This window comes from Mirounga angustirostris, unplaced genomic scaffold (genome assembly GCF_029215605.1).
Source record: "Mirounga angustirostris isolate CCGP_5_RB_7025 unplaced genomic scaffold, mMirAng1.0.hap1 SCAF_13, whole genome shotgun sequence".
Lineage (NCBI taxonomy): Eukaryota > Metazoa > Chordata > Mammalia > Carnivora > Phocidae > Mirounga > Mirounga angustirostris.
Window position 1 is genome coordinate 55,138,730 of NW_026991721.1, and position 27,544 is coordinate 55,166,273.

Genomic DNA, 27,544 nt, shown 5'->3' on the forward strand with positions numbered 1-27,544 from the left:
TCATCGAAGAACACCATCAAGAACATGAAATGACAACCTGTATAACAGGAGAAAATATTTGCAAATCAGGGACTTGTATCTAGAATATGTAAAGAACTCTTACAATTCAATAATAAAAAGACAAAATACCCTATTGAAAAATGGGCAAAGGATCTGAACATACATTTCTCCAGAGAAGAAATGGCCAAGAATCCCATGAGAAGATGTTCAACATCAATAGTCATCAGGAAAATGTAAATCAAAACCACAATGAGATACCACTTCATACCCATTAGGATGGCTATAATCAAAAAGAGGGACAATATTACAAGTGCCGACAAGGATATAGAAAAACTGGAACACTCAGACAATGGTGGTAGGAATATAAAATAGTCTGGCTATTTTTCAAATGATTAAACACAGAATTAGCATCCAGCAATTCCACTGGTAGGTGTATACCCAAGAAAAATAAAAACCTATGTCCACATAAAAACTTGTACACAAATGTTCGTACCAGCATTGTTCATAACAGGCAAAAAGTGAAAACAAATCCAAATGCCCACTAACTGATGAATGGATAAAAAAAAAATGTGGTCTACCCATACAAAGGAATATTATTCAGCCATAAATAGGACTGAAGTACTGATTCATGCTACAATACAGATGAACCTTGAAAACATTATGCTAAGGTAAAAGAAGCCAGTCACAAGACTATGTATATTCATTTATATTTAATGTCCAGATTAGGCAAATCTACAGAGACGGAAAGTAGATTAGTGGATGCCTAGGGCTGATGTTGGGGAGACATGGGAAGAGAATGCAAACAGGTATGACATTTTTTTAAAAAGTGATGAAAATATTCTAAAATTAGATTGCTGTAATGGTTGCACAACTCTGTGAATCTAACAACCACTGAATTGTATACTTTGGATGAGTTACCTTTCAATAAAGCAGTTTTAAAAAAGAGATTTATGCATAAAGGAATACCTCCTGGACAACTGAAGTTTATTACTTTAAGGACCAAAGGTTAAAGCTTCCCTTTTCTTTTCCATATTTTAACCATATTGTATTAGACATCACCCCCCACTGCCAATGTATATCTTGTCTTCTTTTACACAGCAAAATGGATGCAACAGAACTCGTATGTTATGTCTCAGGATCACTTCAAACACCACTTTTTATATTAGTTATAACAGAGATATCCCCTAAGGGCTAATAGGCTCTAAATGGCCCCTGGCTACCATGCTTTAGAAGTTGTGACTGTTTTTGTTGTTGTAGTTAAGTTTAATTTACATTATTAATATTTTCTCCATCATTTTATTTTTTATTTTTCTTTATTGAGATAAAGAACATGTAACATTGTGTTGGTTTAAGGTGTGCAATGTGTTGACTTGATACATTTATACACTGCAATATGCAACACCATAGCAATAGCTAACACCTCTATCATGTCACATAATTATCATTTTTTTTGTATTAGGAACAATTCAGACCTAGTCTCTTAGCAACTTTGAAGTTTATAACATAGTATCATTGCCTATAATTATTATGCTGTGCATTAGATGTCCAGCATCTGTTTATTTACTAGTTGCAAGAACACTAGTTGTGTTGTTTGGGGTTTATGTCCTTCCTGAAGGGTAGACTGTTTTGCTGTACTCATTGCCTGATGTGTTTCAGTCTGCCCTCCTAACAAAACTGCTGGAGTATACTAAACTCCATGTAACTGGGCTTATAAAAAAAAATTACAAAGGAAAAATGAGCTGGAATTAAAAACCAGAAGATCTGGGTATGTTTTAGCACCAACATTTATAGGTGTCTGTAGGCAAGAATCTGTGCCTGAGTTGTAAAACAGTGATAATACCTACAATGCAGAGCTAAAATGAGAACTAGGGATGATAAATGTGATGTACTTAGTATAGCTCCCAGCACATAAAAGGCAAAAAATCATTGACAGTTTGTATCAGAGTCTCAGATCTACGAAATATTACTTGATTACTTTGAGAAAGTCCTTCATCTCTGAGTCTCAAGTTTCTACACTGTTAACATGGGAGAAAAGATCTCTTCTCACCTCACAGAGTGTAGGGAAGGCAAATTTTCATGCACTGTTTATATTTTTGTAAATTCCGAAGAGGTACAAAGAATTATTTATTGATCTTAAGGATGACAAAAGATCATTAAATTAAAAATTCTGTTTAAAAAAAGATACAGTTGATGACTGTGCAGGTCCACTTATACGTGGATTTGGAAACAGTACAGTACTACAAATGTATTTTCTCATCCTCATGATTTTCTTTTTTTTAAAGATTTTATTTATTTATTTGACAGAGAGATGCAGCAAGAGAGGGAACATGACAGGGAGAAGCAAGCTTCCTGATGAGCAGCGAGCCTGATGCAGGGCTCGATCCCAGGACCCTGGGATCATGACCTAAGCCAAAGGCAGACGCTTAATGACTGAGCCACCCAGGGGCCCTCTTCCTCATGATTTTCTTAAGAACATTTCCTTTTGTCTAGCTACTTTATTATAAGAATACAGTATTTAATACATATAAATATACAAATTAAGTATTATTCAACTATATTATTGGTAAGGCTTCTGGTCAACAGTAGGCTATAAGTGATTAAGTTTCTAGGGAGCCAAAAGTTATAGTTGTTGTTTTTTTTTTTTTCTTGAGAGAGAGAGCGCGTATGTGCGGAGTGGGGGTGTGCGCAGCGAGGTAGAAGGAGAGGAAGAGAGACAATTTTAAGCAGTCTCCATGCCCAGCGCGGGGCCCCACGCAGGGTTCGATTTCACGACCCTAAGATCGTGACCTGAGCTGAAATAAAGAGTCAGACGCTTAACCAACTGAGCTACCCAGGCACCCCAAAAGTTATAGTTGGATTTTTGACAGTTTTGGGGGGCGGTGTCCCTAAACCCCGTATTATTCAAGGGTCAATTGTTCTCTCCTCCTTGCTAATAGTAGCATCTCCAAACATAAGGGAATATGTGGTGTACACCAAGTCCATTATCTGCCATTAGTAAGATGTTTATAATCCATCCCAGAAAGTCTGCTGCTCATGCTCACTAACCATTTCCAAGAAAAAACACACCCTTTCCCATTACTATCCTCAAATCAAGTGTTCAACAAGTACTCACAGAACACTTGCTACACACACACACACCCAAGCTAAATGCTGAGGGAAATTCATATAGAACATTAGTTCCTGCGCTCAAAATACACAGGTTATTTTTGTTGGGAGACAATTTTTTTTTTTAAAGATTTATTTATTTATTTATTTGAGAGAGAGAATGAGAGAGAGAGTACATGAGAGGGAGGAGGGTTAGAGGAAGAAGCAGGCTCCTTGCCGAGCAGGGAGCCCGATGCGGGACTCGATCCAGGGACTCCAGGATCATGACCTGAGCCGAAGGCAGTCGCTTAACCAATGAGCCACCCAGGCGCCCCTGTTGGGAGACAATTCTTGTGCAATTAGAGAACGCTGAATCTGCATTCTAGGGATGACTACAGGAGACCATCGTATCTTTGAATGTGGTTTATGAAAATCAATTCTATGACTTAGCCACAACTTCAAAAAAGAAAGTGCTAAGTTATGTCATACAGTGCTATACTGGAGAGGGACTGATATAAAATGAGGTCGGAAAACTTCCCCGGAGATACACCTTGAAAGATGAGTAAAATCTGATGGGCTTAGCGTAGGAAATCAGATTTTCTCATGAGATAAACCATATGAAGAGAAGTACTGAGGTGAGAAAGAATCTGATGAGAGAGCAGTCTGTTTGAGGGTAGGGTATACACTGTTAAGTTTTACGTTCCAATTTGTCAAAGCTATCAACAAGTGCCTTATATCTTATAGTTAACCTAAATATCTATTACGATAACATCTTCACCCCCTAAAATATCTAATGGTGAACAAAAAGAACATGTCACCTCCCTCTCACCACCCCCACACACTCTGAACCATTCACTGCCCCATCCTTCCAAGAATGCCAGCTTTCACTCACCTCCATGTCATCTTCCTTTTTCCTCTTGTTTACGGACTCACTTCCTTCTTCGTCTTCTTCTTCTTCCTCTATGATTCCTTCCACTATAGATTTTGAGCCTTCTGGACTTGTAATTCCTTCACACCTAGGTGGTTTGTTTTTTTTTTAAAGTGCTATCATACATCTTTTTATACACAAATTATCTCAGAGATACTGAAACTCATAGTCTTTTACAATCAAATGTCAGTTAAAACTTAATGCTTCTGGGAGAAGGAGGATGTGAACAATGTGCATTTTAAAATGTGCAGAAATAGACAAGGGCTGTGGAAGGTCATGGCCATGGAAGGTATGACTATATTCCAAGGGCTGGTTTCCAGTTCTTGCACCAATACTGACCCACAGAAGAGAGTAATCATTTCATGTGGCATGGTGACAAGAATTTTATTGACATTATCTTGTATAATCCTCATAACAATCTTATGAAGTAGCTCTGAAAAATAAAAAAATTGTCCAAGATCACCTGGTTCATAAGTAGATGAGGCTGGAAGGCAAATCCAGGCCCAATTAACTTGAAAGCATGGTACTTTTCTACTGTACCCTGCTTACAGTAGAGCAAGGCTTAAACAGCATGGTAAAAGGCCCCCACTTTCAATTAGCTGATAGAAACTGACAATTACAATAACCATAGCCAGCTGAACCTTGGGGATTAGAACATCTGATCCAACCAATTACTGTTGTTGTTTTTCCTCTAAAAAACAATATTACATAATTAGGTAGAAAAATTATTATATTATGAACAGCTGATATCATAATTCCTTTTAGAAAGAACTTGTTGAAAAAATACACTGACAATATTAAAGGTAAAAGTCCCAAGAGCCTAGGTAGCAGCTAGTACTAAGGTCTGTTCTGCATGATAAAGAAGTATTGTTATTTTGCCCTTGAAAGGGAGAGAGAAGGGAGAAGAGGAGAGAGAACAAGTCAAGATAAACTGAAGGGTCAGTGAAACTTCAGGGGTGGATTTTTAACAGTGATAACTTGTTTTCCTTTTCTCCTCTACCAATCTCAGTAAAGCATATGTTCACAAAATGTTTGGTCAAGTGAGGGTGTTCTATGGGACTTGAGGTATCAAGTTTCACATCTAGGGTCAAGGTAGTAAAACAAAGAAACAACATGTGCTTTGGATTTCCACAGCTATGGATTAGGAGGTTCAAGAGAATTTCACCTACATCAAGAAGGGCAGGAAGGTTCTATCTGGTCTCTATGTGACAATTAAAACACACACTATATACACAAGTTTACATATTAAGAGAAGACACCATTGAAATTTACATATTAGGTAAAATTTAAAAATCGCTGAACTACCTGAATACAAGCCATATAACTTCCTCACAAAATGCTTTACCACTGCTTAAACAAATCTGATCTCAAAATATTTAGGCACTGCAAAGTGGGCAGTCTCACGGCTTAAAGACTGCATTGTGTCCGCTAGATATTACTACTCAAATTGTACGTTTAGGCATAAAAAGTCCATGATACAGTCCTTGAAGTCAAATACACAGGAGACTGAATCTGAGCACCGTCATTCACTAGCTGTGTGATCCTGGGAAAGCTACTTTACCTTTCTGAACTTCCATTTTCTCACCTATAAAACAAATCTTATCTTAAAGAGGTATTGTAAAGACTAAATGAGATGGTGCAAATGAATTAATGAATCTAGGTAATGATCACCGATGGCTACCAACACTCAAAAAAAGAGACAACCAGAAATTACATGCTTCCTAATGGCAGTACCTATTCTTATAAACAAATAAAAAGCCAAAATAACAACAAACAAACCTGAACTTGATCAAATCTCTGGATCTAACTAACAATTTACAGAAAATACAGTGAAGAGAAGAACATGTTAAATTTCACCTTCAGGAATCAAATCAGAAAATCCAGATTGTGGGAAATTCTACAGGGCAAATAACCAGGTTTCTTCAACAAATAAATTGCAAGGAAAAAAAATAAGACAAGTGGAACCTATAAATTAAAAGATACTTAAGAGTTATATCTTCCAATTGCTATGTATCTACCTTATTATAATTCTGATTTGATCTATAAAAAAATTATCAGTGAGACAATTAGAAATGTGAATACTGAATGGACATTTGATGATACTGAGGAATTATTAAAATTTTTAGGTGTGATAACGGTATTGTGATTGTGTTTTAAGTGTCCTTACCATTTAGGGTATCCTGAAATCTTGGAATTTATTTAAAAATATTCTGTAATTAGGGGAAAATAAGGGGCACAGATGAAACAAGACTGGCCATGAGTCAGTAACTGTTGAAAACAGGCAATGTGTATACTGGGGTTCATTGTATCATTCTACTTTTATATGTTTAAAAATTTCCTTAAGATTTTTAAAATGAGAACATGGATATAAAATACCAGGCACAGTGCCTGGCAAATAGTAGGCATTCAGTAATGCCATTATCATTTTTATCAACTCTTGTGCTCCCTATCTGTTCCGCTGAGCAACATTTTCTCAATTTATCTGAAGTTTATTTTGTGACTACATAGCCATACTCAGGACTCATGTAACCCTATCCAAGAAGATCAGTTGGGCTATATAATTTTAGCTTAGCCTTAGAATCTGGCTTTCACTAAAGCTTTTATACTGTTATTTCCTCACAATCAGGTTTGGCCAAGAAGGAGACGATTACCAGAATAAAATCATAGCTGCCAGCACTAGAGTGGACCCTTAAAATAATTTTTAATGTCCATTCTCTGGGATTCTTCACTTTTTAAGATGCAGAGTTGTATTAAAAAGGTAATCCTGTATTATATAGGCTTTGGGAGTTCTTCAAAAAAAAAAAAAGAAAACGAAAAGAAAAGCTATGAGGCTAGCCTGAGCTCATTTGTAAAAATTATCTAAAATAATAAAGGCATTCAGGATAGTAGGACAGGTGTATAACAAAAAGCAATCTGTAATTCCCTCACCATGTTTCAGTCTCTAACCAGCCCAACAGGGAAAAATAAGACCTACTGTTTGACTTGGCCAACCATTGAGACACGGGCTGACTCCAAATTTCGAATCTGACCACTCTTCACACTAAAAAAGTGAGAAGGGAGAGAGGAGGTTATTCAGCATCCATCTTATCATGTCATAGGGTCAAATGGATAATTTTGCAGATTCTGTGGAACCTCTACAAAGTTGTGTTTACCAATACAGCTTACTATGGAGATTACCACTACTTCCTACTTCCTACCTGGTTATTATGGCTATAAGCCAAGTAGTAAAAATTAAGTAAAGACATTCAAGCCATTTCAGTTCTGCAAACGTTTACCAGGAGGATACTATGTGCCAGGCCTGTGCTCAAGAAGCACCTAATTCAGCGGGGAGAAAGAAACACAAACATAGGCTTAACATAATAAAGGCAAGGTTCAAAGGAATCACTTTATTCTGAGTGAACAGGTTAAAGAAATCTCCCCAAATGTCCCGTCTAAACTGAGAGAAAAGAAGCTAGGCAGAAGATAAAAGAGGGTGGTCAGGGCATTATAGGCAGGGGGCACATTGTGAACAAAGGCATTGTGATGTGGAAAAGTCAAAGGATGAGGATTTTAGAGGACAGAGTGCAAGGAGAAGCAGGGGAGAGCAAAAGGGGAGTGTGAATGGGAGAAAGGGACAGGCGGGCAGGGACGAGCTCCTACAGGGCCTTGCATGCCAAGATATAGAGTTCAGGAGCTTGGATGCTATTTTAATAGATTAGTTCCCTCAGAGTTATCTACCTATGTATGCTTAAAGGGCCAAGCAAAATGGCCGCATGTCCCAGGGGGAATTGGAAACAATATCTGAAGCAGGCCACCCGAACACTTTCCTTCCCTTCCCTTTTTTTTTTAAGATTGCATCCATTTATTTGAGAGAGAGAAAGTGACAGAGCACGAGAGTGGGGAGGGTCAGAGAGAGAAGCAGACTCCCCGCTAAGTAGGAAGCCTGATGTGGGGCTTGATCCTGTGACTCCAGGATCAAGATCTGAGATGAAGGCAGATGCTTAACTGACTGAGCCACCTAGGCGCCCCCAGAACACATTTCTTTAAATCTAACTTTTTTAGCTTAAAAAAATCATGTAAAATTTTAAAGGGCAACCCCCTTAGATAATGACCTTGTTTCTTATTTTAATGATAGACACAATCAGAATGATTATTTCATTTTTCTACTACCAACTGAATCTACAGAATCTACAAATACACCAGTATTTATAATCATATACCCTGCCTTGATGACTGTTTAATATATGAAACACCTCTGTTCCTATTCAAGGCCAACCTTGGGCACAGTTCCTATCCCCTCTTGCTTATGAGGACCTTGCTTCTTATAGTTATCATGTGGGTCATCATTTTTTTTCTCTAGTGGATATTATAAAACAGCCTTTGAAAACATTCTCAACCCCACATTCACTACTAGATACTACCCCACTTCTCTGCTCTCCTATACAACAAAACTTCTCAAAAAAGCTATCATAAAAAAAAAAAGTTATCTTAAAGGAATCTTTTTTCTTAAATATTATCTACGCAATAATGATTCTCCAATTTATCTCTAGCTCAACTTCTTCTAACAAGTATATACAAGTATTTACTTAACATTTCCACTTAGATGTATAGTAAGCATTTTAGCTTATCCAAACAAAAATTCTGATTTCCTGACCTTTTACTTGCTCCCAAATCTACTTCTCTTTGTCTCTACCATTCACCCAATTGCTTGGGCTAAAAACCTAGAAGTCATCCTTGAATGCTGTGCCTCCTCCTGCCTCCAACCCCCATTTCTCTGCTGATATCCAATCTGTAAGGCAGTCCTGTCAGTTCTGCCCTCAAAATACATTCCAAATATGACATATTACTTCCTCTGTTGCCATCCTAGTCTATGCTTACCATCATTATTCTCCTATAATACTACAATTGCCTCTTAACCAATTTCCCACTTCCATTAACACACCCACTCCCTACTCCTTCCCCTAGTGTTTTCCTCAGAGCAGCCAGAGTGGTGAAACCAAAATGCAAATCCTTATCTGTCCAACTTCAAAGCCTAGGCTTCTAACGACAATAACCTACTGCCTCTCATTGGGATGACCAAGAAAGCAGAAGTGGGAATTCACTTTGCTTTAAAACCTTACTGAATTAAACAGGTTGGCCTTGTATGTCAACATCTTTTTTTTTTTTTTTCATCTGGAATAGCCACAATAGCCATGAGTCATGAACTTTATTCAGATATCCAGCAGAGTACAAAACAAAATTATGAAATACTTCACTGGATTCTTTCTGATTCTCAGGCTCAGGAAGTGGGTTCTAAAAATCAGTGGCTCTCATAAACCCAAAACATTTTAACATACAACCAACAGAACCCTCATCCTATCCCACATCTGCCACTAGAATCAAGACTCATCTCTTTTAGGAGAAGGTCCACCACGACTGCCATGCTAGATTAAGTACCTATCTTCTGTAACTCCTGTGCCTCCTTCATTGTGTTTACATATTTACTTATTTGTATTCCCAGTTATTTGACAGATAGGAACTAAAGCCCGATTCATCCCCAGTTCTTAAATCAGGTACTGACACATCTTAGGTACGAAAAAAAAAAGTTTACTGAATAAATTTAAAAAATTATTTGGAATCATCTTCTCACTGGTTATTACTGGGGAAGAAGGCAGGGTGCCTGAGGTACTTGCTGAATTGGCAGCAGCTACATTCTGAAATGCTGTGGTTGCCAAAGAGGGAGAGATCTTTGGTGCTTCTGAGAGAACAGGAATCCTTAATCTCAGTAGTGTGAACAAGGGGAGATAGAAGCAACCTCACCAAACACAAACATCATTTTGGCAAGCCATATTTGGCATGAGGCCCTCTGTCTTGGAAAAACTACCTAGGCTCTATTTACCAGGTCCTTCATTTCCTCTTGATGTCTCTGATTCAAAGAACAGATATGTTCTGCCTGCTAAGGCAGTCAGCAGTATGCTGAATGCTATATGAAAGTACCAAAGAAATAGAGGATAGCTTCTGCCCGTATCATATAGGAAAAGCATTAAGACATACATGAAAACTGACAATATAAGCATATCTTTTAGGGGAGCATTAGAAGACTTAAGAGGTAAATAGTACAATATAATATAGACAGAGGCCTCTAGCAATTTGATCAAATGAGTGATCTGAGTGGTTCAGAGGAGTTAGAGAAAGGGTCTGGAAAAGGAACTAGAGATGATTTTAAACAACAGGTAGGAAGACAGGATACTAAGGATATTTTATCCTAAGACTGATTTCCTTGTGGGAGAGACAGTGTTTTACTCTTTTCTGAAATGTCACCCTTTAGCACAAAACGTTTAATAAATATTTAATCAAATAATTGATTGACTTAATGAATAAATTAATGAAAAAACAGCCTTAAGTGGAAGCCATAGCCAATTCTGTCTGTGATTTTTATGAAAACCAATTACTGAAAGGGTTTTTATTTACCCAAAACCCAAATAAAAACTGAGAAAGGAACCTATGCGCATCCTTTCTGTTTCTCCACCATTTTCTCTGGAACACAGAAAGTGAATCTAGAACCATGAAGCATCAGAAGTGGAAAAGGCCTTAGAGCCTCATTTAGTCCAGACTCTTACCTCAGAGATGGAAATAGCTAGACAGCAGATGATCCATAATTATTAAATTCTAGGAGGTACTACAGTGTATTAGAAAAAGGATGGATTTTGGATAACTGGGCCAAGTATGAAACATTTAAAATATTAAAAAAAAAATTCTGCTCTTTATATAACTGTTTCCGCACATATCATAATAAAGCTAAGGCTTGGAAACTGAACTATTCCTTTGAACTTGGTGCCTGAAGTGATGAAAAAGGACAGCTACAATCTAACACTTAAAATACAGACAATATAGATTTGTGAGTTACCTCCATTCAATGGCATTCTCTAGAGACTTGAAGGTTTTAGGACGACCACGTAAGAAATTCTGCATGCTATTAAGTGCATCCATGGCTGTACCTAGATATTAAACAAATATTTTAACTACAGCACTTTACACTTACTGGGTTAACTGTACATTTGCCCTCAATGATAGCAGAATTCAGTGATGCTTTGGGGAAAAAAGACGCAGCTTAAGAAAATTCAGACGACTGATGGGATAGCCAGCTTCCAAGATGGCCTCCAGTGATTTCTGCCTCTTGGTATTCGCTCCCTTGTGTAGTCTTCCCACACTGAATAGGGGCTGACTTGTATAAGCAATAGTGTGACTTCTGAGGCTGGGTCATAAAAGACATGCACCTTCTTTTAAATGTTAAATAAAATTATGGGACACACATACAACTGAAAAATTATGCAACCACAAAAGGTATTTACAAAGAGTTTTTGATGACATGGAAAATGATTATATAACATGGAGTGTGGGTGAAATGGGGGAAGGTGTCAAAAGGTACAAACTTCCAGTTATAAAATAAGCAAATCTTGAGGATGTAATGTACAGCATAGTGACTATAGTTAAAAATACTGTATTGTATATTTGTTGGTTTTTTAAAAGATTTTATTTATTTATTTACTTACTTACTTATTTATTTATTTGAGAGAAAGAGCGTGCACACATGCAAGCAGGAGAAGGAGAAGAGGGAGAGGCAGAGAATCTTAAGCAGACTCCGTGCTGAGTATGGAGCCCTACACGGGGCTTGATCTCATGACCCTCAGATCATGACCTAAGCCGAAACCATGAGTCGGCTGCTTAACCAACTGAGCCATCCAGGTACCCCTGTATTGTATATCTGAAGGCTGTTAAGAGAGTAGATCTTAAAAGTGCCCATCACAAGAAAAAAAAATCGTAATTATGTGTGGTGATGGATGTTATCTACACATACTGTGGTTATCACTTCACAATATATACATATATTGAATCATTATGTTATATATCTGAAACTAATAAAAAGTTACATGTCAATTAAAAAAATACTTGGGAATGCCTTTGCTACAAAATAACATAAAAAAAGATATCAAGACAGAGGGACATAGTTCCAGATGAGTAGAAAATCAACAATAAATTAAAACAAGATAATAATAATCTACCATGGATGTCTCTCATAAGTCAAAGATTCTGATTTGGTCAGTACTAAGAAAACTTACCTTCTACAACATCAATCATACAGAGACCCAGGAGACTTGGCACCAGGTTAGATGATGCTGTGTGGACTGCAATAGCACCACCCATACTATGTCCAATCAGCATGATTGGAGGAGGGAGGTCCCCATACATGGCTTCAACCACATTGCCAACATCTCTGCAAAGAGAAGGAAAAAAAGCTGAGAATGCTCTCTGACAACACTGTAAAAATCATTTTCTTTCCTAACTCTTTCCTTTGGTCTGTAACGAGTCCTAAAACTGTAAAGCTCCACTGGGCCATCTTGCAAATATACCTATGTAAATCTCTTAATATGCCCCCCAGTATCTATACATGTAGCCACACATCTAGCTATTCTGATAAATGGGACTAAAAGCCCCAATTTTCTTTTTTTAAGATTTATTTATTTATTTGAGAGAGAGAGCACAAGCGAGAGGGGCAGAGGGAAAAGGAGAGGCAGAGAATCTCAAGTGACTCTGTGCTGAGTGCAGAGCCAAACAGGGAGCTCGATCCCACGACCCTGAGATCATGACCTGAGCCAAAATCAAGAGTCAGATGCTTAACCAACTGAGCTACCCAGGTGCCCCAAGAACCCAAATTTTTTGATTTTCATTTACATCACACTTTCATTTTTCCACACATTTAGTACAATTACATATACCTTTATTTTAAACATAAGCTTGAAACTGGACAAAAAATGTAAGCACTCTACACTTCAGTTTCCCCAACTATAAAACAGGAAAACAATTTTATCAAGCATTATATAATGTAGTAAAATTTAGAGTCACAAGATGAATTGCAGCCCCAGTTTAATTTTTATTATGTGGACTTGAATTAGTTATTTAATCTCTCAGACAGTTTCAGTATCTATAAAGTGAAGATACGAATGTGATTTACAAAAAAAGAAAAGAATATGATTTACTATTCTAGATTGCCTTGAAGATTAACTGAAACAGTAAATGAAAACTACTTTGAAAAGTGTAAATGTTATATGAATGTTACTTATTACTTATATTTCTTATGTAAAGTTATTTGAAGTATGAACATAAATTTAAGTACAATGTTCTGAGAAACAAGATGTTCAGAGCTAATTTTTACTGGCTTCTGTCCTAGTCTTTAATTATGAGTGGATCCATTCTGAAAATTTTTGAAAATTTCGGAAAGTTTTGAAAATGAGAAGTGAAAAGGGAACTTGGGTTTGACTTGCCTATAGGCCCTCTACACTACAGCAATAGGTACGTATGGTATGTTTTTAGAGACCACTGGCTCTACCGTCTGCTTTTGGGAGTGGCTGAGTCAGTTAACTTCAAAAGACAGTTTGGTCTTACTGGGTGTTATTATATACATCAAGCACCCACACAGTGTTACCCAAATATAGCAGATGTGGATATAGGAACACAGCCTTTTGAATATGATCCCCAGGGTATTCAGAATGGCAAAGACAAATGCTATTAATTATTTCAGAAGGAATTAATCTTAAAAATCTCATAAAACAATTACAGATGTGAATAAGGTAGCTGTAGCATCTGCAGACAATCTGAATGGGAGATAAGGAGGCCCCACCTAATTTTATAGGTGAAAAAAGCACTAGTTTAATATTCCTTTGGAGTTAAATTTAAAGGTAAAAGTTTTGGTTAGTAACAGCTATAATAAAGCAAAACGATGATGATACAGAAGATTATCTAAGTACAGGTCTCTTTAAAATACTCAGTAACTGAGTTGGAGGGGTTCTGTGGTATCTGCTTCATGCATGTGTGAAGGTGGACAGGGTCTGAAACAAACCAACTCCATAATGTATCTAAACTTAGGAAAGGTAAAATGTGGTTATGATCAATCACTTGATCATTTACCATCAGGAGAAATTTATTCTTATTAAGGTTAGCCAAACTACCAAGATTAGTCCATTGAGACATGTTCTGAAGTTCCAGAAAAATAAAGATGAAGTAGCAGATGTTATCTATAAAACTAGTCTGTAACTGGATATACCACAGTTTTGGCAGAGGCTATTTATAAGGAGATTCTATTATGCTTATTAATACTGGGTTCATTTCCTGAGAAGCAATATAGCATATCATAGACATAACAGAAAAAGAATATCAGAGCAACATGAGCTCAAATCTTGGTTCTTCTATTTTTAGTTAACTGCATTTTATGTAGGGTTGAGGTTCTGAAGTTGATACACAAGGCAAAAATTGTGCTGTCTGTACTACTTGAAAATCCCATTAACTGTCATTAAATATGCCCATTTGGAGATTTTTGTTTCAGAGTGACTAAATTCAGAAATCATATAAATGTTTTACTGCTTTGGCTATTTCACAAGAATCCAAATTATTGACTCTTCTGATTCTTAGCAATCATCTTCATCATTCTAGATAGTCTTTTTTTTTTTTAAAGATTTTATTTATTTATTTATTTGAGAGAGAGAATGAGAGAGAGAGAGAGAGAGAGAGAGCACATGAGAGGGGGGAGGGTCAGAGGGAGAAGCAGACTTCCTGCCGAGCAGGGAGCCCGATGCAGGACTCGATCCCGGGACTCCAGGATCATGACCTGAGCCGAAGGCAGTCGCTTAACCAACTGAGCCACCCAGGCACCCCCATCATTCTAGATAGTCTTAATTATCTATTTTATTTTTAACTTTTGTTAAAAGTTGTTAACTTGGTGTCAGAGCTGCTGCCGCCAAGTCCGGATCCAACCTTGCGCGCCGCTGACGCCCGCCCGCCCGACGTGCACTCCTGATTCCTTCTGGTTCTAAGTCCAAAATGGCAACTCTCAAAGATCAGCTGATTCAGAATCTTCTTAATGAAGAACATACCCCCCAGAATAAGATTACAGTTGTTGGGGTTGGTGCTGTTGGCATGGCTTGTGCCATCAGTATCTTAATGAAGGACTTGGCAGATGAACTTGCTCTTGTTGATGTTATGGAAGACAAACTGAAGGGACAGATGATGGACCTCCAGCACGGCAGCCTTTTCCTTAGAACACCAAAAATTGTCTCTGGCAAAGATTATAATGTGACTGCAAACTCCAAGATTATAATGTGACTGCAAAAGCTGGGGCATGTCAGCAAGAGGGAGAAAGCCGTCTTAATTTGGTCCAGCATAACGTGGACATCTTTAAGTTCATCATTCCTAATATCGTAAAATATAGCCCAAACTGCAAGTTGCTTGTTGTTTCCAATCCAGTGGTTATCTTGACCTATGTGGCTTGGATGGTAAGTGGCTTTCCCAAAAACCGTGTTATTGGAAGTGGTTGCAATCTGGATTCAGCCCAGTTCCATTACCTACTGGGGGAAAGACTGGGAGTTCACCCATTAAGTTGTGACGGATGGGTCCTGGGGGAGCATGGAGACTCCAGTGTGCCTGTATGGAGTGGAGTGAATGTTGCTGGTGTCTCTCTGAAGAATCTGCACCCTGACTTAGGCACTGATGCAGATAAGGAACAGTGGAAAGAGGTTAACAAACAGGTGGTTGACAGTGCCTATGAGGTGATCAAACTGAAAGGCTACACTTCCTGGGCCACTGGACTGTCTGTGGCAGATCTGGCAGAAAGTATAATGAAGAATCTTAGGCGGGTGCATCCAATTTCCACCATGATTAAGGGTCTCTATGGAATTAAAGATGATGTCTTCCTTAGTGTCCCTTGCATCTTGGGACAGAATGGAATTTCAGATGTTGTGAAGGTGACTCTGACTCCTGAGGAGGAGGCCTGTTTGAAGGAGAGTGTAGATACACTTTGAGGGATCCAAAAGGAGCTGCAGTTTTAAAGTTTTCTAATATACCACTTCACTGTCTAGACTACAACAGGATTTTAGTTTGAGGTTGTGTATATTGTCCTTATTATCTGATCTGTTACTCAAGTAATATTAAAATGGCCTAAGAAAAAACATCCGTTTCCTAAAGTTCCAAATAGGAATGGTTCACCAAACCCTGCAGCTGTATCCTGATGCTGGATGATACCTGTCTTTGTAGCCCTAAATTGGTTAACGTAAGTTAGCTCCACCGTCTCAGAGGCACCACTGCCAGAGCTGCGGTTGCTCTTCACACCAGATGTGTGTTTACTGTGTGTTCTGTCACTTCGGGTTCCTTCCCCCAAAACCCAACATGCCTAGTCCACCTTTTCCAGTCAGTCAGTCATGTCCTGGGATCCAATGTATAAATTCAATATTGCACGTATTGTGCATAACTGTCCTCAAGGATCTTATTTTGTGTACCATGTATGTCAGAATATAGTGTACGTGGCCATATAATGTAAAAAGACAATGCAACCAAGTGTCATACCAACTAAAATACCAAATAAATTTTGAACAGTGACTCTTTTTTGAAAAAAAAAAAAAAAAAAAAAGGTTGTTAACTTATTGTCTCTCAGTTCCAATTCACCCTTCATTTTATGTTCTCCAAAATTGGATCTGAGGCCTTTAAATATATTTTCCTCTCCAGCTGGCATGATGTTAAGCTTTATCAGTAGAGGGTGCAAGAGAGACCCTGCAGAAAGAGAAGGTTTTGCTCCTGGTTCATGTGCATTACTCCACAAGCTCCTGAAGCCTGTGCTCCTCTAGGACCCAGGTCCTGCAGCATGGGAAGCCCTACAGCACACAGAGCTTCCCGAGTGCCCAAATCCTGCAGCACAGGTGGCTTCTTCAGCATACCATCCCCCATGCCCAATTTTTTTCCTAGCCTTATTGAGGTAAAATTGATATACAAAAAATGGTAAATAATTAATGTATACACCTGTGTTACCATCACCATGATTAATAAACACTTCCAAAAGTTTCTTTGTGTGTGAGTATAGGTGTGGTAAGAACACTTAACATGAGATCTACCCTTCTAACAAACTTTTAAGTACACAATTACCTCATTGTTAAGTATAGGCACTATGTTGTAAAGCAGATCTCTGGAACCACCCTCAGTATTTTTGTTGCAGAGTGCCTCTGGTGAGACACCTCTCTGTGAACAGCTTTCCCGGCACCCTAGAGGGCAGATATCTGGCAAAGTTCTGCCAACATGGCATCCAAATGACTTCTCTGCCTTCAGTAAGCCACAGTCATGCCTTCTACAACAAGGTCTAAATCTCAACCTCTTCCATTAGTGTTCCATCTTTGTCCAAGGGGATTCTGGCAGCTGCTTACACCTGCTATTCCTATATTCTTTTTTTTTCCCCGATGCTAAAAGCTTCTTTTTTTTATTAAATTTTTTAAAAATTTTCTTATGTTATGTTAATCACCATACATCATTAGTTTTTGATGTAGTGTTCCATGATTCATTGTTTGTGTATAAAACCCAGTGCTCCATTCAATAAGTGCCTCTTTAATTCCCATCACCAGGCTAACCCATGCCCCCACCCCCCTCCCCTCTAGAACCCTCAGTTTGTTTCTCAGAGTCCATAGTCTCTCATGATTTGTCTCCCCCTCCGATTCCCCCCCTTCATTTTTCCCTTCCTACTATCCTCTTTTTTTTTTTTTTAACATATAATGTATTATTTGTTTCAGAGGTACAGGTCTGTGATTCATCAGTCTTACACAATTCACAGTGCTCACCATAGCACATACCCTCCCCAATGTCTATCACCCAGCCACCCCATCCCTCCCACCCCCGACCACTCCAGCAAACCTCAGTTTGTTTCCTGAGATTAAGTATTCCTCATATCAGTGAGATCATATGATACATGTCTTTCTCAGATTGACTTATTTCGCTTAGCGTAATACCCTCTAGTTCCATCCACGTCATTGCAAATGGCAAGATTTCTTTTTTCTTTTTTGATGGCTGCATAATATTCCATTGTGTGTGTGTGTATACACACACACACATACGACATCTTCTTTATCCATTCATCTATTGTTGGACATCTTGGCTCTTTCCATAGTTTGGCTATTGTGGACATTGTTGCTATAAACATTGGGGTGCATGTACCCCTTCGGATCCCTACATTTGTATCTTTGGGGTAAATACCCAGTAGTGCAATTACTGGGTCGTATGGTAGCTCTATTTTCGACTTTTTGAGGAACCTCCATACTGTTTTCCAGAGTGGCTGCACCAGCTTGCATTCCCACCAAAGGTGTAGGAGGGTTCCCCTTTCTCTGCATCCTCCCCAACATCTGTCGTTTCTTGACTTGTTAATTTTAGCCATTCTGACTGGTGTGAGGTTGTATTTCATTGAGGTTTTGATTTGGATTTCCCTGATGCGGAGTGATGTTGAGCACTTTTTCATGTGTCTGTTGGCCATTTGGATGTCTTCTTTGGAAAAATGTCTGTTCATGTCTTCTGCCCATTTCTTGATTGGATTATTTGTTCTTTGGGTGTTGAGTTTGAGAAGTTCTTTATAGGTTGTGGATACTAGCCCTTTATCTGATATGTCATTTGCAAATATCTTCTCCCATTCTGTCAGTTGTCTTTTGGTTTTGTTGACTGTTTCCTTTTCTGTGCAAAAGCTTTTTATCTTGATGAAGATCCAATAGTTCATTTTTGCCCTTGCTTCCGTTGCCTTTGGCAAGGTTTCTAGGAAGAAGTTGCTGCTGCTGAGGTGGAAGTGGTTGCTGCCTGTGTTCTCCTCTAGGATTTTGATGGACACCTGTCTCACATTTGGGTCTTTCATCCATTTTGAGTATTTTTGTGTGTGGTGTAAGGAAATGGTCCAGTTTCATTCTTCTCCATGTGGCTGTCCAATTTTCCCAACACCATTTGTTGAAGAGACTGTCTTTTTTCCGTTGGACATTCTTTCCTGCTTTGTCGAAGATTAGTTGACCATAGAGTTGAGGATCCATTTCTGGACTCTCTGTTCTGTTCCATTGATCTGTGTCTGTTTCTGTGCCAGTACCATACTGTCTTGATGTTTATAGCTTTATAATAGAGCTCGAAGTCCGGAATTATGATGCCACCAGCTTTGCTTTTCTTTTTCAACATTCCTCTGGCTATTCGGGGTCTTTTCTGGTTCCATACAAATTTTGGGATTATTTATTCAATTTCTTTGAAAAAAGTTGACGGTATTTTGATAGGGATTGCACTAAATGTGTAGATTGCTTTAGGTAGCATTGACATCTTCACAACGTTTGTTCTTCCAACCCATGAGCATGGAACGTTTTTCCATTTCTTTGTGTCTTCCTCAATTTCTTTCATGAGTATTTTATATTTCGGAGTACAGATTCTTTGCCTCTTTGGTTAGATTTATTCCTAGGTATCTTATGGTTTGGGGTGCAGTTGTAAATGGGATTGACTCCTTAATCTTTTTTCCGTCTTGTTGTTGGTGTATAGAAATGCCACTGATTTCTGTGCATTGATTTTATATCCTGCCACTTTACTGAATTCCTGTATGAGTTCTAGCAGTTTTGGGGTGGAGTCTTTTGGGTTTTCCACATAAAGAATCATATCATCTGCAAAGAGTGAGAGTTTGACTTCTTCTTTGCCGATTCGGATGCCTTTTATTTTTTTTTGTTGTTGTCTGATTGCTGTGGCTAGGACTTTTAGTACTATGTTGAATAGCAGTGGTGATAGTGGACATCCCTGCTGTGTTCCTGACCTTAGGGGGAAAGCTCTCAGTTTTTCCCCATTGAGAATGATATTCGTTGTGGGTTTTTCATAGATGGCTTTTATTATATTGAGGTATGTATCCTCTATCTGTACACTCTGAAGAGTTTTAATCAAGAAAGGGTGCTGTCCTTTGTCAAATGCTTTTTCTGCATCTACTGAGAGGATCATATGGTTCTCATTCTTTCTTTTCTTAATGTACTGTATCACACTGATTGATTTGCGGATGTTGAACCAACCTTGCAGCCCAGGAATAAATCCCACTTGGTCGTGGTGAATAATCCTTTTAATGTACTGTTGGATCCTACTGGTTAGTATTTTGGTGAGAATTTTTGCATCCATGTTCATCAGGGATATTGGCCTGTAATTCTCCTTTTTGATGGGGTCTTTGTCTGATTTTGGGATCAAGGTAATGCTGGCCTCATAAAATGAGTTAGGAAGTTTTCCTTCCATTTCTATTTTTTGGAACAGTTTCAGAAGAATAGGTATTAATTCTTCTTTAAATGTTTGGTAGAATTCCCCTGGGAAGCCATCCGGCCCTGGGCTCTTGTTTGTTGGGCGATTTTTGATTACTGCTTCAATTTCCTTGGTGGTTATGGGTCTGTTCAGGTTTTCTATTTCTTCCTGGTTCAGTTTTGGTAGTTTACACATCTCTAGGAATGCATTCATTTCTTCCAGGTTATCTAATTTGCTGGCATAAAGTTGCCCATAATATGTTCTTATAATTGCATTTCTTTGGTGTTGGTTGTGATCTCTCCTCTTTCATTCATGATTTTATTTACTTGGGTCCTTTCTCTTTTCTTTTTGATAAGTCTGGCCAGGGGTTTATCAATCTTGTTAATTCTTTCAAAGACCTAGCTCCTAGTTTTGTTGATCTGTTCTACTGTTCTTTTGGTTTCTATTTCATTGATTTCTGCTCTGATCTTTACTATTTCTCTTCTCCTGCTGGGTTTAGGCTTTATTTGCTCTTCTTTCTCCAGCTCCTTTAGGTGTAGTGTTAGGTTGTGTATTTGAGACCTTTCTTGTTTCTTGAGAAAGGCTTGTATTGCTATATACTTTCCTCTTAGGACTGCCTTTGCTGCATCCCAGAGATTTTGAACAGTTGGTGTTTTCATTTTCATTTGTTTCCATGAATTTTTTTTAATTCTTCTTTAATTTCCTGGTTGACCCATTCATTCTTTAGTAGGATGCTCCTTAGCCTCCATGTATTTGAGTTCTTTCTGACTTTCCTCTTGTGATTGAGTTTCAAAGCACTGTGGTCTGAAAATAGGCAGGGAATGATCCCAATCTTTTGGTACCGGTTGAGACCTGATTTGTGACCTAGGATTTCATCTATTCTGGAGAATGTTCCATGGGCACTAGAGAAGAATGTATATTCTGTTGCTTTGGGATGGAATGTTCTGAATATATCTGTGAAGTCCATTTGGTCCAGTGTGTCATTTAAAGTCTTTATTTCCTTGTTGATCTTTTGCTTAGATGATCTGTCCGTTTCAGTGAGGGGGTGTTAAAGTCCCCTACTATTATTGTATTGTTGTTGATTGTTTCTTTGATTTTGTTATTAATTGGCTTATATAATTGGCTGCTCCCATGTTAGGGGCATAGATATTTAAAATTGTTAGATCTTCTTGTTGGATAGACCCTTTAAGTATGATACAGTGTCCTTCATCATCTCTTATTATAGTCTTTGGTTTAAAATCTAATTTGTCGGGGCGTCTGGGTGGCTCAGTCATTAAGCATCTCCCTTCGGCTCAGGTCATGGTCCCAGGGTCCTGGGATCGAGCCCAGCATTGGGCTCCCTGCTCAGCGGGAAGGCTGCTTCTCCCTCTCCCACTTCCCCTGCTTGTGTTCCCTCTCTTGCTGTGTCTCTGTCAAATAAATAAATAAATAAAATCGTTTAAAAAAAAATCTAATTTGTCTGATAGAAGGATTGCCACCCCAGCTTTCTTTTGATGTCCATTAGCATAGTAAATGGTTTTCCATCCCCTCACTTTCAATCTGGAGGTGTCTTTGTGTCTAAAATGAGTCTCTTGCAGACAGCATATCAATGGGTATTGTTTTTTTATCCAATCTGATACCCTGTGTCCTTTGATTGGGGCAAATAGCCCATTTATATTCAGGGTAACTATTGAAAGATATGAATTTAGTGCCATTGTATTTTGTTCCCTGCAAGCCCGTAAGGTGACTATAACTGTATATTGTCTCTGTTCCTTTCTGGTCTATGTTACTTTTAGGCTCTCTCTTTGCTTAGAGGACCCCCCTTTCAATATTTCTTGTAGGGCTGGTTTCGTGTTTGCAAATTCCTTTAGTTTTTGTTTGTCCTGGAAGCTTTTTCTCTCTCCATTTTCAATGACAGCCTAGCTGGATATAGTATTCTTGGCTGCGTATTTTTCTCGTTCAGTGCTCTGAATATATCATGCCAATCCTTTCAGGCCTACCAGGTCTCTGTGGATAGGTCTGTTGCCAATCTAATGTTTCTACTACTGTAGGTTACAGACCTCTTGTCTCGAGCTGCTTTCAGGATTTTCTCTTTGTCTCTGAGACTTGTAACTTTTACTATTAGATGTCGGGGTGTTGACCTATTTTTATTGATTTTGAGGGGGGTTCTCTGTGCCTCCTGGATTTTGATGCCTGTTTCCTTCCCCAAATTAGGGAAGTTCTCTGTTATAATTTGCTCCAATATACCTTCTGCCCCTCTCTCTCTCTTCTTCTTCTTCTGGGATACCAATTATTCTAATATTGTTTCGTCTTACGGTATCACTTATCTCTCGAATTCTGCCCTTGTGATCCAGTAGTTACCTTTTTCTCAGCTTCTTTATTTTCCATCATTTGGTCTTCTATATCACTTATTCTCTCTTCTGCCTCATTTATCCTAGCAGTTAGAGCCTCCATTTTTGATTGTACCTCATTAATAGCCTTTTTGATTTCGACTTGGTTAGATTTTAGTTCTTATTTCTCCAGAAAGAGTTTCTCTAGCATCTTCCATGCTTTTATCAAGCCCAGCTAGTATCTTTATAATCGTCATTCTGAACTCTAGTTCCAACATCTTACTAATGTCCTTATTGATTAGGTCCCTGGCAGTCGGTACTGCCTCTTGTTCTTTTTTTTGAGGTGAGTTTTCCCATCTTGTCATTTTGTCCAGAGGAGAAGAGATGAACGAGAGAACAAAATGCTAACAGGGTAACAACAACCCCAGAAAAATATACACTAAACAAATCAGAAGAGACCTGAAACCAGGGGAAAAGAAAGGGAAAGAAAGAAAAAAGAAAACAAAGAAAAAGAAAAAGAAAAAAAAAAGGATATGATCAAATACGATCAGGCTGGTGAATAGATCAGTGCCACACACTAGATTTTGGGTGTATTCTGGTCTGTTAGAAGAAACTGCTTCCCAAAATTTTAAAGAAAGAAAAACTTATATATGTACAAAAATAAGGGTAAGTATGATGAAGGGATGGAATATGACTGTAAAGATGAAAATTACAAAAGATTTTATAAAAGGAATTGATAAGAAGTTGGTTGAAAAAAGAAAGAAGAGAAATTAAAAAAAAAAGGGAGAGAATGTGATCAGGCAGGAGACTAGAACAAAGCCATACATTAGAGATTTAGGGTTAGAAGAAACTGTATCCCAAAATTTTAAAATAAGGTTAACTACAATGAAGGGATAGAATATGACTCTAAAAATGAAAAAAAAAAAAAAAGATTTCTAAAAAAGGGATTGATAAGATGTTGGCTGAAAAAGAGAAAAAGAAAAATTAAAAAATAGAAAAAGAAAATTTTAAAAAATTAACTCTGAAAGACTAAAGAATCCTGGGGAAAAAAGCCATGAATTCTATGTGCTGTATTCCCCTAGTGCTGGAGTTCTGCCATTCTCATTGATCGGTAAACTTGGTCTTGGCTGGGTGTTCTTGGTGATCTTCTGGGGGAGGGGCCTCTTGCAGTGGTTCTCAAGTGTTTTTGCCTGAGGTGGAATTGCACCGCCCTTGCCGGGGCTGGGCTAAGTAATCTGCTCAGGTTTGCTCTTGGTAGCTTTTGTTCCCTGCAAGCTTTCAGTACAGCTTTGGAGGACGAGAGTGAAAATGGCAGCCTCCCAATCTCTGCCCCAGAGAAGCCAAGAACTCGGGGCCCCAATCCTCAGTGCGCCCCCAGAGAAAAGCAGTCAATCACTCCTGTCTCCCCAGTCTCTGGCCACACTCCGTGCTCACCCGGCCTATGACCGAGCGTTTTTATCTCTGGCACACGACCCTGTTTGGAGTCTCCAAACCCAGTAGATCCCGGCGGTGCGCTCCTGCGCCACTCCTCCCTGGATCTGCTGCTTGTTGGGTCCCTGCTGGAAGAGCAGTGGCCCGACTGTGCCAGAGATAGTTCATAGCAACCCTGAGCTGAGAGCCCACTCCTTGGTTCTGTCTTTGCGGCCGGCTTCCCCACTCCAATACCTGGGAGCTCTGCCGCACTCAGGCACCCCCGGTCTCTGCCAAGCACTATAGTTGAATGATCACAATTCTGCTCTATTAACTGTGTGCCTCATACAGTTAGTTCTTCAATCTATCTGAGTTAGTGTCCGCACTGGTTTTTTTTTTTTTTAAAGTATCTGGACTACAGAATTAATAATGTGGATAATTAGGGACACCTGGGTGGCTCAGATGGTTAAGCGTCTGCCTTCGGCTCAGGTCGTGATCCCAGGGTCCTGGGATCGAGACCCACATCGGGCTCTGTGCTCAGCGGGGAGCCTGCTTCTCCCTCTCCCTCTGCCTGCCTGTCTGCCTACTTGTGATCTCTCTCTCTCTCTGTCAAATAAATAAATAAAATCTTTAAAAAAAATGTGGATAATTAAAATAACTTAAATAATTTATTCTTTTTTATTTTTTTTAATTTTTATTAAAAAAATTTTTTTTTTAAGATTTTATTTATTTGAGAGAGAGAGAATGAGAGACAGAGAGCATGAGAGAAAGGAGGGTCAGAGGGAGAAGCAGACTCCTTGCTGAGCAGGGAGCCCAATGTGGGACTCGATCCCGGGACTCCAGGATCATGATCTGAACCAAAGGCAGTCGCTTAACCAACTGAGCCACCCAGGCGCCCCTATTCTTTTTTTAAAAAAAGATTTATTTCTTTATTTAGAGAGAGAGAGTGCAGTGGGGAGAGAGAGAGAGAATCTCAAGTAGACTCCCCGCAAAGTGTGGAACCTGACATGGGACTTGATCTCATGACTCTGAGATCACGACCTGAACCGAAACCAAGAGGTGTATACTTAACCAACTGTGCGTCCCAATTAATTATTTATTCTTAATAAATGCCTAATTCACACTTAATAAAGCCTGGCAGACAGAAAGCACACAAATAGCACCTACTATAACATTAAACCTATGGCCACATGAGTTTGAGTTCTGAAGGAAACACAGTTTACTCTTGGGTTAAAGCGCTAAAGTAAGAAGAGACAAGATATTTTTGGCTAAAAGTTGGTCTCATACTTCAGAGACCATGTATTAAAGCAGGGTAGTTAGAAGAATCCTGTTTACAATATAGGTCAGTGGTTCCCAAACACCAGTCACAGGACTGGCTGTATAAGATTTCCTTATAAAGCTTTATCAAAATATAAGTAAATGCCCAGATCCCCCTGGTAGAAGCACTAATTCAGCAGGTCTGGGAAAAGTCCAAATCATCTGTATTTTAATCACTTTTTAGGTGATTCTAATGAGTGACCAGGTTTGAGGCCACCGTATATACTACCACCATCTTGTACTTTGAGGTCCAGGGTATAATTAATTATTCTTTAATACCTTGTTCTTGTCTTACTAGGAAGCTGGACAAAGAATGTGGGCAGGATACCTTAAGAACATCATACAGGGTAGGGCCTTTTGTATGCAACCACTTTCTAAGCATAATTTCCCAACAGATATCCAGATTCTATTCAACTCTGTCAATAGAAGAAAACTTTGCAAAAAGCAACACAAACTCAAAGCATTTTCAAGTGCTTTATGTGATGACTATAACACTGAATATATCAAGAAAGATGGAGATTTTTTTCAAGTTTAAATACTAAGAAGACACCAAATACAGAGGAAAGACAACAGAAGTAAAATTTTCTCTATGTTAATTATTGTCCAACAATCTCACCAGGAGAGTAATAGTTATACTACTATTTATAATAGTAATGGAAGCCAGGTGATGTATAAACAATATTAAATTACTTACTTTGCCATTGTTTCTGCAGACAGGTCCTCAGAATTCTTGACTTTTGTTTCACCTAAAAAGAAAATATTTAAAAAATAAAATTCCCAATGATAGGAATTATAAAAGCAAGAGTATTCTCTTTAAAAAATCTCATTTTGGGGAATGAAATTCAGACTTTGTAATTGTGTATGAAGGACTAGGCAAGGATTTTCTATGTTACAGATGCATCTTTATAGTTGGCCACCCTAAGGAGGATATAATTCCAGTAGCCTAGCAAAGATTTGTCCATATTCCTAATACATCACCAGCATCAGAATTTGGTTACATTAAAGGACTTTTTTTAAGCTAAACAACAACACATATATGTGTGTGTATATTTATAAAATATCTTTTATAGAAACTAAGACTTCCCTCAAAGAGCCCAAATGGAACAGGCCAGGTTATTTTGTGGCCACACTGAAATTTGTAATAACACTATTCAAAGGGGGTTGGCAAATATATCACTGAGTCAATGACTAATTAAGAACATCACTCACCATGACCTCGCAGATCTAAAGCCACAATCCTACACTGAACCCTACTAATGATCGCCGCCTAGGAAAATAAGGAAAATCTGGGTTAGTAAGTCTTTCCCCATCACCAATGATAACTTTGTTGAATGGACTGCCATCAGAATTCAAAAATCTCAAAATAATCAAAGAAAGACGTTTCACTTTTTTTCTTGAGTATAGCTGACATACATTGTTACATTAGTTTCAGGTGTATAACACAGTGATTTGACAGGTTTATACACTATGTTATGCTCACCACATACAACACTATTACAGTATCATTGACTACATGTTGTGCCTTTTATTCCTGTGACTTACTCATTCCATAACTGGAAGCCGGTATCTCCCACTCCCCTTCACCCATTTTGCCCATTCCCCCATTTTGCCCATTCCCCCATTCCCATCCCTCTGGCAACCATCAGTTTGTTCTTTTATTTCATGGCTCTGATTCTGCTTCTTGTTTGTTAATTCATTTTTTTTTTTAGATTCCACATATGAATGGAATCATACAGTATTTGTCTTTCCCATCTGACTTATTTCACTTAGCATAATACCCTCTGGATCTAACCCATGCTGTCATAAATGGCATGATCTCATTATTTTTTATGGCTGTGTAATATTCTATCATGTGTATATATATCACATCTTCCTTATCCATTTGATTAGTAATGGACACTTAGGTTGCTTTTATATCTTGGCTATTGTAAATAATGCTGCAGTAAACATAGGGGTGCATGTATTTTTTCAAATTAGTGTTTTCATTTTCTTTGGGTAAATACCCAGGAGTGGAATTATTGAATATATGATCTTTCTACTCTTAATTTTTTGAGGAACCTCCATACTGTTTTCCACAGCAGTTGTACCAATTTACATTCCCACTAACAGTGCACAATAGATGCAGAAAAAGCATTTGACAGAATTCAACATCCATTCATGACAAACCTCTCAACAAAATGAGTTTAGAGGGAACATACCTCAATATAATAATAAAGCCCAAATACAAAAAACCTACAGCTAACATCATACTCAATGGCAAAAAACTGAGAGCTTTTCATCTAAGATCAGGAATAAGACATAGATGCTCACTCTTGCCACTTTTGTTCAACAAAGTACTGGAAGTACTAGCCACAGCAATCAAATTATATTCCCACCAACAGTGCACAACGGTTCCTTTTGTCTACAGCCTTTCCAATGCTTGTCTCTTTTCTTTTTGATAATAGCCAAC

At 38.4% G+C, this 27,544-nt stretch overlaps 1 protein-coding gene and 1 pseudogene across 3 annotated transcripts in view; one reads left to right on the forward strand and one right to left on the reverse strand.

Moving 5' to 3' along the window:
• PPME1 (protein phosphatase methylesterase 1) overlaps window positions 1-27,544 on the reverse strand; it is a 79,254-nt gene that overhangs the window by 12,675 nt on the left and 39,035 nt on the right. For both annotated transcript variants that reach the window (XM_064576942.1, XM_064576943.1), the window contains 6 exons: window positions 26,305-26,362; window positions 25,790-25,841; window positions 12,091-12,245; window positions 10,878-10,968; window positions 6,987-7,052; window positions 3,977-4,100 (listed from right to left, as the gene is read on the reverse strand). In XM_064576942.1, coding sequence (XP_064433012.1) covers window positions 3,977-4,100; window positions 6,987-7,052; window positions 10,878-10,968; window positions 12,091-12,245; window positions 25,790-25,841; window positions 26,305-26,362 — 546 coding nt within the window. The remainder of the gene's footprint in view (window positions 1-3,976; window positions 4,101-6,986; window positions 7,053-10,877; window positions 10,969-12,090; window positions 12,246-25,789; window positions 25,842-26,304; window positions 26,363-27,544) is intronic.
• On the forward strand, window positions 14,751-16,423 carry LOC123857508 (L-lactate dehydrogenase A chain-like; annotated as a pseudogene). The gene has a single exon (XR_010406983.1). The product of XR_010406983.1 is annotated as an L-lactate dehydrogenase A chain-like (transcript).